The sequence below is a fragment of the Pantherophis guttatus genome, chromosome 1, assembly GCF_059756535.1.
Source record: "Pantherophis guttatus breed Tessera chromosome 1, ASM5975653v1, whole genome shotgun sequence".
Lineage (NCBI taxonomy): Eukaryota > Metazoa > Chordata > Lepidosauria > Squamata > Colubridae > Pantherophis > Pantherophis guttatus.
This window is the reverse complement of record NC_142063.1, coordinates 259,001,329-259,016,503: the sequence shown is the minus strand read 5'-3', so window position 1 is coordinate 259,016,503 and position 15,175 is coordinate 259,001,329. Positions and strand designations below refer to the sequence as shown.

At 35.0% G+C, this 15,175-nt stretch overlaps 1 protein-coding gene and 1 long non-coding RNA gene across 3 annotated transcripts in view; one reads left to right on the top strand and one right to left on the bottom strand.

Moving 5' to 3' along the window:
• Positions 1–15,175, bottom strand: part of LOC117666297 (uncharacterized) — a 64,766-nt gene that overhangs the window by 27,867 nt on the left and 21,724 nt on the right. The window contains exon 2 of the long non-coding RNA XR_009622716.2: positions 14,527–14,604. This is a non-coding gene — a long non-coding RNA (uncharacterized LOC117666297). The remainder of the gene's footprint in view (positions 1–14,526; positions 14,605–15,175) is intronic.
• The window catches only part of MAP3K5 (mitogen-activated protein kinase kinase kinase 5), a 106,910-nt gene that overhangs the window by 88,560 nt on the left and 3,175 nt on the right, over positions 1–15,175 (top strand). For both annotated transcript variants that reach the window (XM_034418877.3, XM_087882813.1), the window contains 6 exons: positions 2,372–2,557; positions 3,916–4,021; positions 8,123–8,357; positions 10,052–10,164; positions 12,905–13,017; positions 15,028–15,104. In XM_034418877.3, the coding sequence (XP_034274768.2) occupies positions 2,372–2,557; positions 3,916–4,021; positions 8,123–8,357; positions 10,052–10,164; positions 12,905–13,017; positions 15,028–15,104 (830 nt within the window). The remainder of the gene's footprint in view (positions 1–2,371; positions 2,558–3,915; positions 4,022–8,122; positions 8,358–10,051; positions 10,165–12,904; positions 13,018–15,027; positions 15,105–15,175) is intronic.

The following is a 15,175-nucleotide window of genomic DNA, read 5'->3' as shown; positions in this document are numbered from 1 at the left end:
TCACTTACCTGCCATTAATGCTCACTTATGTAATGGTTTTACTTTGAGAGATCCCAAACCAAAAACAGTTTTTCTATATATTTGTCAAAATAAGGCATAGAAGAGTTAAGTACTGTACAAATTGTATATGATTAAGTTTCTGCATTATTAATACTATTTTGGGTTTTTTTGTTAAGTCATCATTGGTAGTATTTATAAATCAATGGCAAAATGTTAGGTTATGATGATTTTATAAAAAATAAAGTAACAAAGTCAATTTTTTTATTAGATATGTAATGACAAATGTTGCTGAAACTATTTTGAGAACGTTATTCAGACTCACTTATTTTTGTATATTTTATATCAACACAGAAAATGTATTATTGGTATAAGTATTACAGTGTAATAAATTAAAAATTTAAAAAGACAACAGTAAATAGGAATGTTAACACTTTTGGATGTAACAATTATATAATGCAATTGTCCATAGTTTTCAGGGTTTTTTTTTAAGTTTATGGCTTTTAAGACAACAATTAAAGTCATTTTGGAAGATCAGGACCAGAAAAAGGCACATTGAGAGTATTGTTAAACCTTTGGGTTTCAAACTGTCAGAAGAATCTGTTCTATTTCACATGCGCAAATTTCAGTCAAAGACCACTTGAAACAGTTAATCTGAAGAATATGAAAGAGGTGTGTGTGTGTGTGTAATTTTTGTTAAAAGTTTAAAGAGCAGTAATAAGAACTAGTGCAAACTATATTAAAACCGAGAAACCAAAAAAGAAAGAAATAACAAAAAAGCTAGAAGTGCAATTAGAAAAGAAAATAGAAGAAAAAAAGAGAAAAACATAAAGATAAAATGGTATAAGGGAGTGATATTCCATACAGCAATCATAACTACAATTATATTAGAATCTCTCTAGTGTAAAGGTATATCATGACTCTCTTCTTTCTATAATCTATTGTCTAATCATCAAAACCATAAATCACAACTTCATTTTTTTTCTGTTTTACACAAAAAGTCCATAAGAGGTTTCCAATCCCCAATAAATGTAGATATTGTCCTTTCCGTAATCAAAGAAGTTAGTTTGTCTATCTCAGCAAGTTCTGTCAATATCACCAACAATTCCTCCATAGTGGGGAGTGCCGAGTCTTTCCATCTTTGTGCATATAAATAATCTCATTGCGGTAATAATATATTGAAGCAATCTTCAATGGCTTTTTTTTCCTCTAACTGTTTATCCATCAATCCTAAAAGGAAAAGTTCGGCTTCATTTGAATATTAATCTTTAAAATCTTCTGTTATCAATGTATGTATCAGAAACCATTTTTAAAGCTTTTTTTAGCTTTGAATATTTCCCAGAAAATTAATATTAATTAATTTAATTGATATTAATTAATATAGAAACTAACAAGAGCAGCAGAAACATGGAACCAGTTGTTATTCCAAAATAATGACAATGTATAAATAGATTGCAGAAGTTGCATTTTAATAGATAGACGGCGCTTAGTTCATTTACTTTGGTATTCCATGATTCTACTGTGTATATGTTTATGTCAAATCTGAGTTCCCTTGTGGATATGTAGCTCTGTTCCCGTGCTGTTCAGTCTGAACTATTACGCCAGTGATTCTAATTTTATCATTTCTAGGTCATAACATTTGAATTTACAACAAAAAAAAATGGAAATGGTTTGCTTCAAAGTAACATTCTCTAGTGAAAGTTCACATATAAAGGCATACTTGATATGCTTCCAGTCCCTTTTATGACTCAGTTTTAATTAATCACAGGCACAGTCCATAATGAATTCTTCCAAGGGCTTCTTTTTAAATTGTCCTTTCCTCAGACAATTGTAGAAGATGGAAACAAAAGCTAATTCTTACTGAAATGATCTTGCAACCTTAACTAATGTTGACTGAGTTACTGGATGAACCATTTTGTACTCTGAATAACTGAAAACAACATTATTATGTTCTCTTCAGATTGAACCTTTGTCACTTATAATATGTTTCTCTCATTGTCCAGAATTTGACAACCTGTTTCCAACAGTCCCAATCATATACCATGCTTCAAACAGATATAGTAATTCTTTAACCATTACTACACTAGCATTCTTAGTCTATTGTCAGATCAGGTACCATATATAACAGGGGGTATACATATATCCTCATTAAATGAAGCCTGTTGGTTTTAATGCACACTTAGTAGACCACAAAAAATATGTAATACAGTTTTTTGGGGGGGAAACTTCATTGAAATATATAGTTTCATGACAAGATGGGCAGCAAATAAATAAACACACAAGCAGAATTTGAATAGGGAGCTATATTCTTAATTTTTATTAATACTAACCAGAGTTATACAAATGTAATGAGTTATTTTTCTTGTTCTAACAGGGTCCTGAAGAGCTTAAGCTGAAATGGGAACACATTACAACTTTAGTTGCTAGCCTCAGAGAATTTGTAAGATCAACAGATCGCAAAATCATTGCAAATACACTTTCAAAGCTGAAACTGGAGCTGGACTTCGACAGTCATGGCATTAGCCAAGTTCAGTTAGTACTCTTTGGTTTCCAAGATGCAGTAAGTATATTTTGGGCTTGTTGTTTTGCTAATTTTAAGAATATAAGCAGTCCCTTACTGGATTGGACCCCTGTCCCATCTAGTCCAGCAGTCTGTTTTCACAGTGGCCAGCCAACTGCATAAGGAAGCCCATTAGTCTCCCAGCATATGATCTTCAGAGGCACTGACATGGCCATCAAGTCATTAATTTTTTTTTTTTAATTTGATTTATATGCCGCCCTTCTCCGGAGACTCAGGGCAGCTTACAATGCGTTAAGCAATAGCCTTCATATACAAATATACAAATATATTTGTATATTTATACAAAGTCAGCTTATTGCCCCCACAAACTGGGTCCTCAATTTACCTACCTTTGAAAGGATGGAAGGCTGAGTCAACCTTGAGCCTGGTAAGATTCAAACCTGCAGAAATTGCAGGCAGCTGTGTTAATAACAGGGTGCATTAAACCACTGTACTACCAAGGCTCTTGGTAATATTAAACACTTAAAAAAATTTTTAGAGGAGACTATTCAATTTAGATCAGGGGTGTCAAACTCACAGCCTGCGGGCTAGATGTGTCATACACTGGCCACCTTCACCCCTGGTTTAGCAAAGGGGGGAAAGTCACAATACATCACGTGATGACAACATGACGCCGCAAGTTTCATGCCCCTGGTTTAGATGAATTTGTGCATGTGCATCTGCTTAATAATGATAGCTTGAGGCAGCATCCTTCTACTTCTGTATATTATGGCAAAGATTCTGTTTCTTGGTGAACATGATGCGACTTTCTGATCTTTGAGATCTAGAAAAGAAAGGTATCACTCATTTCTCCAGCCCAAATGTTGGGATGAAGGATAGAGATCTTTTACTGCTTCCAAAATTGAATAATAAGCGTATTATTAAATATTTGTAGATTTCTAATATTTATTTAGGTGTTACGGTTGCATCCCTTCTGTCAGTGAATGGTAGCTTCTTATTATTGTGTCATTTATATTTGGTAACTCAGAAAATAATTTGTATTGAAGATTTAATAATAGGTTCACACATATTTAGATATTGATAAATATGAAAGATTTTGCATAGAAGATACAGATTATACAGATTAGTTACTGTTCTTTAAGTAACTAAAATAACACAACATTTTGTGTTATTCTGGTCAGTAGAAAGAAATTATAAATTAAGTGAATCCATACAAATGGATACAAATTTGTCTTTCAGAAGTATTTTGTTCTTCAAATATTGATCACTTGTTAGATGGTAAACTGATTATTTAGAGAGAGAGGTGGTAGTGAACATGGTATATCCAGACTGAATTACCTACATGATTGTTGTTTAAAGATTAATAATAGTTTCACAATTCTAGTTTCTCTTTCCAGGTGAATAAAGTTCTACGAACCCACAATATTAAACCACATTGGATGTTTGCATTGGATAGTATAATCCGCAAAGCTGTGCAGACTGCTATTACTATTTTAGTACCTGGTAAGATATTTGTCACTTTTAAAAATAATTTTCTGACCTAGACTACTTGCAACTTCCAAAGTCTCCAGGCTAGAAATTATGGTTTGCATAGAATAGTGTGAATTTGTTTGGGTAAAACTAAGAGTTGCTTCTAGGTGATATGGGTGTGACAATAGTTTAATAAACAAACAAATAAATAAAACTGGGCTTTGATTGAGTATTATTACATCATACTCCCCAAAATGTACTAAAAATTGATACTTTTGTTATCATTAGTAGGAATACTATATGTGGCATAGCTTTACCTTCTCTATCTTACTAAAAACAATTATGTAAAAACTTAAATAACCCAGGCCAATTATTTAAGGACCATTCTGGCAGTGAAGAAGACTGTAACTTGAAATTTAAGAGAAGTCAAATTAATGAATGAAATTGAAGAAAAGGAGGGTCAGTATGTTGTATATCTGTGAAATTAAGATAGGACAAGGATGTAGGTCTGAAGGAAGGTGATCTGAACTAGTGGAATAGCTCATGATATAAGGAAGGGGCTAAAGAAGTAGGTTTAATTATGAATGAGCAGATGTCATCTATATTATTGTGGTAATGTAAGAAAATTATAACCCAAAGGTTTGTGGTAGTTTTATATTGTAGTTCAGTGAATGGTAATAATAGAAGATACCAACATGGGTTTTAATTAAAGTTCTGTACTATTTTGAATAAAGATATTGGGGAGGGGGGGTTATTCTGTGACATGAGTGGGTGAGGAAGAATGAGATACAGAACAAGTGATTGGGCCATTCAGATATTCATGAATGAGAATGGGGATTGTGAATACCTGCTTAGAAAAAAGTCTGGGTTTTGAATACATGGTTTTTACATAAATCAATATGAATGCATGGCAAAAGACTGAATATAAATATAAAAGCCTGATACATTTGGCTGCTCATGATGAAAGATCAAGATAATCCATTTAAGATACAAAGGTGACGAGAGATACTAAATGTGGGACAGTACCTTATCTGTTGGAAGAAATGAGAGAAAAGGAGAAAGAAATGAAAGAAACTGAAGTGCAGGAAGAGAAAGTTCAAATTCTGTATGAAAATTCTTCTTCCCAAAAATTAATGAAAATAAAAAAGGAGTGTGGAAAGAATTGTTACACAAAGCTTCCAAAATATATGGAAACAAAGTTGTGGGGAAGAAGATTATATAAAAATACTGAAAATATCTACTGCAAAAGAAGATACAGTGTAACATGAAGTTAAAGATGTGAAGAATGGCCGTTTTGATAAAAATAAAATAGTGGCTAAAAATAAACAGCAGTGAGAATTTGGCAAATTGAAATGAATTAAGCATGAAAGTAATAATTTAGGATAAAATTCTGCTAGAGTGCTTTAGGTAATTTTGTGAAAACGATAATGAAATGTCAAAGAGTGGAACGGAAAAATGAAAACAGTAAGTTGAGTGCAGGAATTCTGATTGAACGGATATGAATGGTGGCAGTGAGGAAAAAAATAAGTACAGTGCAGTAACAAACCAGATAATACACTTTAGTACTGTATGTTGGTGCTATGTTCATGTTGTTGGTGGCGATCCCAAGTTATGTGTATTAAATTTTGGATTGTATGATTCAACAAGTGGTATGAATCTGAACATTAACGTATCAAAACCAAGGTAGTTATGTTTGATAGAAAAAATGGAGCAAATGATAACAAATTATATATAAAAGCAAAGAAAAACTAGATAAACCCTTAAAAACTGTTTAGCAAAATGGAAAAACTGATGGAGAATGTTTAAGATATGAAAGTGCTGGTGGAAAGGTTTCTTCTGAGACATGAATACTTATTTAAAAAAAATATGAGAATGGCCATGTCTAAGAATTTGGTCTTGCTTATATGGAAATTAGAGTTGGGTATGTAAGGAAAAAGAAATGAACGCAATGGGGAAATGAAATGATTTGGCATGTCTGTGGAGATTCTCAATCTTCCTAGTCATAGTTGTCCCAAAGGTATAGTTTTTTTTCACAAGGCAACTGGATTTTCTTGGGGTTTTTTCCTTGAAAATGTTTCGCTTCTCATTCAAGAATTCTTGAATGAAAAGTGAAACATTTTCAAGGAATAAACAAAAAAATCATGATTTAACATGTTAATCCCTTTCTGCCAATCCAAACTGGAACACATGACACAGAGTCTTGAAGGCACTCCAAGGAAGGAGATTAGTAAGAAGGCTGGTGGGGCACAAATGGTTTGTTTCATTTCTTTGTGTTAAAGGATATGGCCAGGGAAGAAAGAAAAATATTGGAAGTGAATGGCTAACAATGTCGATGGTGCCACTTGAGATACGGTAGTCTGTGTTCTTTGGCAAAAGACTCCTGCAACAAATGGGCTGTGCCTCATAAAAAGGAAGGAGTTGGTGGCATGTACATTTCAATCATCATCACCTTGCATACTTTATCTGCAAGGCTTTAATTGAATCCTGTGGGGAAAGAAGTCTAGAAAATAGTGCAATGCCAATTATTGGAATTGAGACTAGGAGGAGTGTGCAGAATGTTGAGGCAATTGAATAATGAGCATGTGAATAAATGTAGGAAGGAATAGACAAAGTTATGTGATCTAAAATTTCCAGTGTCTTTATGTAAATGTACATAATATGAGGAACAAGTTGAATGCAGGAAAATAAATATGGTTTAGCAGGTATTACTGAAACCTGGTAAGTAGAAAAGAAGGACTGGAGGATTTAATTTATTCAAAGGGGAAGGTAAAGGGCAAGCATGCATTATAGGTTATATTTGTATGTGAAAGAAGTGCCACACATATTGAAATCCAGGAATTTGAGCATAAGAATCTACTTAAGAGCATTTGGGTGCGAATAGGAGGAAGGGGAAACAATAAATGTTTTATTGTGTGACTATGCTCTGGATCACTAAGTGAGATAGAAGATCTAGATAATACTTTCCTAGACCATTTTACAGAATGATGGAGAAACATAACAACAACAACAAACAACAATAATAAATAGGTATTTGGCAATCTGTCGGAAAATCAACTCTGGCAAGACTTCAAGAAATATTGCTTACCCTTTCATTTTCCAAAAGGTTAAAGAAAAAACTGATTGAAGACGTGCAAGCAGTAAGAAATTTGAGAGGAAATTATTGTGAATTTGAATTTTAAAATATTGTAGAAAGAGCAATGAGCAAAATTTAGTTTTCAAATAAAAAAATTAATTTTGCCAATATTCCAGAAGAGCTGATTTCTTTAAAGATCCTGTGAACAGAATCCAGAGGTCAGAGGGAACACAGGAGGGTTAGAAATTTCTCAAAAATAAGGAAGGGTTGTTGTTGTTATTTGCTGCTAATAAAATACTCTGGAATCTCTTATTTCAGGAGTTGCATGTCAGCTTCAGTGTGGCTAGTAAAACTAAATTTGCATGTCAGCTTCTGTGTGGCTTGTAATCTCAACTTGTTATATACCTTCGAGACCGACTTCTGCCACCAATAGCCTCCCACCAGCCAGTCTGCTCCCACAGAGAGGGTCTCCTCAGGGTTCCATCGACCAAGTTATGTCGGCTGGCGACATCCAGGGGGAGGGCCTTCTCTGTGGGAGCCCCTGTCCTGTGGAATGAACTGCCCCGGAAATGCATAAGATCTCTGACCTCTGTGTATTTCTCTGTGCCCTCAAGACCCTGCTGTTCCGCCAGGCCAGGCTATCAATGTAATGATTTTAAATTGGGTGTTTTAAATTTTTGGGGTTTTAAATCTGAGCCGAAATTATTTAATAATTTTAATTATTTTTAATTGATGTCTGTCTTTGTGCTTTTAATAGGCTGTACACCACCCTGAGTCCTTCGGGAGAAGGGCGGTATAGAAATAAAATTATTTATTTATTTATTTAAAAGTGTTTTAAAGTTTATCATCTAGATCAGGAGTGTCAAACATGCGGTGTCACGTCACGTGACGTATCGCAACCCCCCCTTCACTAAAATGGGTGGGCGCGGCCAGCTCATGACGCATCCGGCCTACAGGCCGCGGGTTTGACACCCCTGATCTAGATAAATAGCAGCTCTGAAGTTCATCATACTTATTTCCAGTTTCATTGTTGTGATAATAAACAATTCAATTTCTTACAGAGTTGAGGACGCACTTCAGCTTAGCATCCGAGAGTGATAATGCAGACCAAGATGAGATTGAAGCTGAAGAGGAACATGCTCCTGACCCAGCAGTTCAGGGTCCTTGCCTTGTATTGGATGATGCAGTAGCTACCTCAGGAGTGAGCACCCTTAGTTCAACAGTATCTCATGATTCTCAGGCTGCCCAGAGATCTCTCAATGTTCAACTTGGGAGGCTGAAATTGGAAACTAATAGGTGAGTCTGAATTTCCCCTATTTACAAAACTGGCTCAAGGTTTTAAAATGGATGCATGCATCATGTGGACATTTTTTTTCTGGCTTTGTCTCACTTTACCTTTATCAATCAGTTTACTTTATTTCCATCCAGTTTTAATAATGCACCAATCATGCCCTGAATCAGTGGAAGGTGACAGGGTATGCTGCCTCAGTAAGATATTACTGAGGCAAATTACAGCAAAACATTATGAGTGCACCAATATTTAAATTACGTGAAAAAGCATAAATAACCATATTGAAGCAACATACATTTCACATTATCTTCATGCAGCTATAATTGCATACCATGTTACAGTGGTGGGTTGCTACCGGTTCATCCCGGATCAGGTAAACCGGTAGCGGCGGCGGGAGACTCCGCCCACCTGCCCGGACATCTCTGCGCATACACAGAAGCGGTGCCCGCAAGCAACCACAAGCAAACCAGTACCAAACGAAATTGAAACCCACTACTGCCATATTAATCAAATTAATAACACCACCAATCATCTCAGTTACAACCATTCCTTACTCCCTAGTTCTAAATGTCTTTTGAGACAGGTGGGTTTTTTTAAAAAAAAAACAATTTCCTAATATCAAGAAAGAAGACAGAGTTCTTAGATCTAGTAGTAGGTTATACCAGAAGAGGGCAGCACTGCAGGAAAGCGCCTCCTTCAATGTGGTCTCTCGCTGCACCACATGTGAGGTGGACACTTTTAGTAGAAACTGTCTGGAGTGATCAGATTTTATCGGGAGTAACTTTTTGCTGCAAGTAGCCAGGCCTCAAGCCTTTGTCATTCGTAACCAGTGCCTTGAATTGCCCCTGAAGCAGACTAAAAGTACTGCAATACTGATATTAGATATATCAGGTAGATCCAATTAGCATGATGGTCTGAGTGAGAGTGATATTTAGCACTTCCAAGAACTTTCACTACTTCACTCAAACTAAGAGCCCATAAACTATTTTTAAAAATCCTAAGACTGGGTGAAGTTTCTCTTGACAACTAAGCAGGGGCCCTTCTGACCACAATTTCCATCTATTATTTTTCCAGCAGGAGATCAGAATCTGGAGAATCTCCTACTTCTATACTAGCTCTTTTATGGAGAAACACAACTCTCTTCATAACCAAAGATGGAGTTTTCCTGGAATCATTTGGCTATTTAGCCAACAGCCAATACCTGCTAGTTTTTAGCTTTCCCTTCCCTTACAAACACTGGAAACTATTAAAGATTCATGCTTAGGCTGAAGCTTGTGGTTTATCTTGCAGTTTAGCTAAGATCATTAGTAAATCACAGCGTGGTTTTTTGAATATTTTCTCTGACTAAATTTTTAATCAGGGCGTTTTCTTCATAATGTTGCTATGTTCTGCCTAGAAATACTTATGCAATAGGTAGAGAGAAATGATGTAATAAAATAAATAGATGAATTTACTTAAGGGGATATTAGTCACACATAAGCACAAAAGGGCCTACTGTGTTTGTGGTCCAGATAACCTGTTCCTGGTAGACAGTAGAGGTTTGCTCTTACAGTGGAAGTATGCCTAAAGATATTGGGAGGGTGTTTGACCATTGCTAATGCAAGACTGAAATAGCTATACTTTTCAAAAATATTGATTAGCTCTTAACAAATATTTAATGATACTTAACTCCTTCTCATTTCCCTTTCATTTTTAACAGATTACTAGAAGAGCTAGTGCAGAAGGAAAGAGAATTTCAAGCCCTCCTGCAACATGCTATAGAACAAAAAGAACAGGAGATCAAACATCTAAAGCTTAAGACTCAACCAATAGGTGCTTATTTAAACTCCTCAAAAGTAATTGCTCTTCACAGCACTTTCCAAACCAATATAGTCAAACCTTCCAATGTACCGCTTCCAATATACTGCTCCCCCCCCATTAGGATGATTTTTTCACCAGCTAAAAGTCCCTTTTAGTCAGTTAATGAATTCAAATAAAAATATGACCTACCTATTTAGAACATGAAAGGAGATATGACTAGCTAAGAGACATTGTCTCTGGCTTGTTTTTCAGATTTTTGTTCTTTTTAGTTAAAAGGGATGAATGAACCCCCAGTTAATTTTACTATCCTGCATGTATGCATTCATAAGGAGACTTCGGACAAAATCACATACACTTTTCACCCCTGTGTAAGGATTGCCCTCTGCGCATTTCCAGATGGTATTCTGCATGCCACCATCTGACTGCAGCTCATCATCTACTTGCAACTTGCTCTGTAAATTTTCCCTCTTCTCTCACCTCCAGAGGCAACATACCTCACGTTAATGTACATGATGGAGGCAGCCTGAAATGACTATGGTCTGTGTCAGATGCACCTCCAGTTGGTTCTGCAGGTTTTCTGAGGGATTACTCCTTCCACCCAGCCTCTGATTTGCTCTCTTACTCCTCACTCCTTTTTAGCTATAAGGGAAGGCCATTATGTTGCTTTTATAGACACTTTTTAAAAAATAGGTCTCAATGTATAGATTGCAAAGCCCTGAAATTGATTAACCAGTCCCTATCCTAATAGCAATAGCACTAACGATCGCACTTAGACCTATGTACCTCTTCACAGTGCTTTATAGCCTTCTTTAAGTGGTTTATAGAGTCAGCATATTGCCCCCAACAATCTGGGTCCTCATTTTACCGACCTCAGAAAGATGGAAGGTGGAGACAACCTTGATCCGGCAAGATTCGAACTGCCAAACAGCTGGTAGCTGGCAGTCAGCAGAAGTAGCCTGCAATACTGCATTCTAACCACTGAGCCACCACGGCTCTTTAATACATTCAATCTAATACATTCAATTGGAAGAATAAAGGAAAAGACTCAACCACATTTCATGTGGTTTTCAATTGGTCCACAGTGAAAAGAAAGAAATGATAATGCATCAATGGAGTAACCAGAGCACTGTATGTGTCAATTGGAAGAGGCTTCTCCCATAGTGAATCATGCTTGATAAGACTGGAATTTCAACCGAGGCTCAGAGAATGTTGTCTGTTAAAGCTGTCTAGACGACAGCAGAACAGACTTTTCCGGATGTCCAGGAAAGGATATATTGGGAAGTCAGCAAGATTGAGGGCAGCATCATTTCCTGTTGGTCTTAGGATAGGAAAGAAGCACAGCAAAGTAGCTGGGTGAATGTGTTTCCTACTCCTCTCAAGAAAAACAAGAATTAGGGTTTGTTTGTTTTTTTTATTATAAAGACGAGTACAAATTTCACTAGATACAATTAACTGCTGCTCAGTTTTTCAACAATGAATAGGGCTTGACCTTCTTCTCCTTCCTTCTCCCAACTTTCTGTTTTCAAAAAAGGAGTCAATCCTTTTCCTTAATTTAAAAGGAGATTAGGAGCCTGGTTTAGCTCAACAGACAGAAGCACTGTAATTTAACACCAGCTGTCTGCAATTAAAGTAAGATCGAATCTCGCCAGGCTCAAGGTTGACTCAGCCTTCCATCCTTTCTAAAGTAGGTAAATTGAGGACCCAGTTTGTGGGGGCAATAAGCTGACTTTGTATAAATATACAAAAGTATGAAGGCTATTGCTTAACGCACTGTAAGCCGCCCTGAGTCTCCGGAGAAGGGCGGCATATAAATCAAATTTTTTAAAAAAAGTCTTTTCAGTTTAAACTAAATATTTTTTTTAAATGAGCTTTTAAATGTTTATTGGGGTTTTGCTGGCTTGTTTTAGCCAGTCACAATGCCCAATAGATGAGAAAGCAGTTATTAATAAATAATTATATACTGTAGCCCAGGGCTATCCAACTTTGGCAACTTTAAGACCAGTGAATTCCCCAGCCAGCCATGCTAGGAATTGAAGTCCACAAGTCTTAAAGTTGCCAAGGTTTGACACAACCTCTGGTATTAACAAAAGACACATCACCAACCATCTTTCCCTGCATTTTTATTTTTATCTCTGCCTTTGAATGGCTACTGATACAAATGAAATACTGGATCTTTTTGATTTTGATCTGATTTAGCATGCAGTTCTTACAGCGTTATGAGAGAATTCCAAAAGAAAGCCAAGAGAGTTTAATTGAATTCAGTATAGATTTGTTTCTGTAATCCGCAAAAGTATGACTGAAATATTCACTGTATTTGTACAGATTAAAGATTTATTTAAACTGTTACAACATGCTGCTTTCAGAAGAAATTCCTTCTCTTGAAAACATGTTTTGGCTAATTAAGGTTAATTATAGTTAGAATCATCGTTAAAACCAACCCAGTACTGAAATTCATCATCCTTACCTCATGCTTCACTTATGCGTACAGGGCTAATTTTAAGGATATCGCTCTTTTATCATGTGGGGTTTTCCAAATGTGTTTTTATTATGACTCCCACCATGCCCAACCAGTTTGCACCATAATAACAATACTTGCTGAGCGTGATGGTAATTCTAGTTCAATTAATCCGGAACGCCTCAAAATGGAGTGTGTGATATACAATTTTTATGCGTTTGTCTGGAAAAAGGTTACTTATTTTTGGAATTGTGTATCATCTTATAACTAGACTAACTTTTGTCAAAATTTTTCTAGATATTCCTGGCTTGTCTGTCTCTCACTTTAGTACACAGGATAGAGGAATTGAGGATCCAGATCTTATTAATTGGCTGAGAGTTCATGGTGCTGACAAAGAAACTATAAACAGGGTAGGAAATACGTTTCTTGGGTCTTTTTTGTTATTGTTGTTCTTCAGTGCCTAAGTAGCACTGAACATTTAATTCTTTTGTTTGCAATTTTAGAAGAATAAAGATAACATTGCAAAAACAAAATAAATCAGGGAAAACCATATATATATAGAGAGAGATAGATAGATATAGATATAGATATAGATATATAGATATAGATATAGATATACAGATATATATAGATATATATATATAAAATGCTGCTCAGGATTGGATTTAGGGCTATTTTTATATGAAATTTTTGATCTTTTATGGGTGAACAGCTTGTACAAAATAAAATTACCTGCGTACCCCGAATGTCAGAAGTTATATTTTTCAAGTTAATATATGACAACATATTCTATGACAAGATAGTGAACGTTTTACAATATTGGGAGTGATTAATTCTAATTCATATTCTAAGATATTTAAAAATGGTGTGTAAAAGGCATCATGCTGGAAACTGGGAAGTAATGAGTTCTATCAAGTTTACCTTATGCAGGAAGGCTACCTCACAGGGTTGTTGTTGTGGGGAAAATAGGAGGAGGAAAGAGTATTAATTACATTCACCCCCTTGAACTATTTATAGAAATAATAAAGGTGGGATAAAAATCTAATAAATAAATAAATGAATAAATAAATAAATAAATAAATAACTATAAGATATTTAAGATAGATCTTTATGTTTGTATTTGTATAACTTGAAAGCAGTTGTCAAAAATACTTTGAAATAGACCCCAAGCATATTGGTCCCTTATTGGGGTCTTACAGACATACCCAAGAATCTGACAGATTGTAAAAAATTGGAACAAATTTTGAAACGTCTAAACATCGAGTATAATCTGACTATGGTAAACATAAAATACTTAATTTGCATTGGAACAAATACAATATAAATTAGCCACAAAACTAAATGAACCAAATGAAAACCAAACTCAATCACACACACGAATACATGTCTGTTTAGATTATATAATCTCATAAAGACCAGAAGTTTTCTAAAGGTTACAACTTTCTCTTAATAAGCTTCTAAAAGGAGTACTCGCATAGAATTCTTCATATAGAAATTCTTTGTAAGAACTAGTCCATTTTAAACAACTTTTTAAGCTTTAAGATGGCTACTGGCCATAATAATATTAATAAACTGGTTCATGTACTTTATTTTAGCTTGATTTCTCCTGCCAGCAAAACAAGTTTTAAAAATTAGGAAGAAATTCCTATTTATTGTTGGTGCCAAATTAGCTGTAATCATAAATCAAAGTTTTCTCTTTCATTATGTGTGGGGTGTAATAATAATCAAGATGATAGCCATGGTTGTGTGATTGAAGCCCTGCCTTTTTTCATGTGAATCATATTACAATGCTTACAATGCTACAATTTTTTTTAAAAAAGGGGGAGGGCTCTTATCATGTGGTCATAAACATCTTTTACTCCCTCCCCCCATGCCGGGCACATGGCCCTGATTAAGTATGAAGTGTGGGTTTTGCTTACCCCTTTAACTGGAATTCTTTCAACGAGAAAACTTCAGTTAGACTAGTCAAGCTAGTGAAATCTTTTCAGAGTGTTTTCCTAATAAAAGTTAGAAAACAAGTTTTAAAAGTTAGAAAACAACAATAAAAAAGTAGTCAAAAACATTTTTCATAGAACATTTTAGATGTATTACTTTTACATTTTACATTTACATTTTACATCAGTAATCCCGGAAGTTCTAAATAGCATTATTTCATTCATTTAATATTTGATTATATTTCTTTGTAGTGGCTGACCTTGAGAATTCAGCTCATTTCAGTATCAATTAGTTTTTGTAACAATGATAAAATGTGATGTGCCATAAAATAAATGTATACTGTATTAAACATTTTGATACAATGCACATTTCAAGATAAATATATTTTTAATTAATCAGGCATATTATAAAAAACCAAGTGCACAAACAGAATAATAACTTACAGCTCCATCGGCATAACTTTTACTAATTCTTTATTTTTTTAGTTTCTAGCAGAAGAATACACATTGACGGATGTACTCTGCTATGTTACCAGGGATGATTTAAAATGCCTTAGACTCAGGTAAGTATTTTTTAAAAATAATTTATACTATGTGTGTAGATAATTATTTAATGAAAACTCTAAAGAGTAGT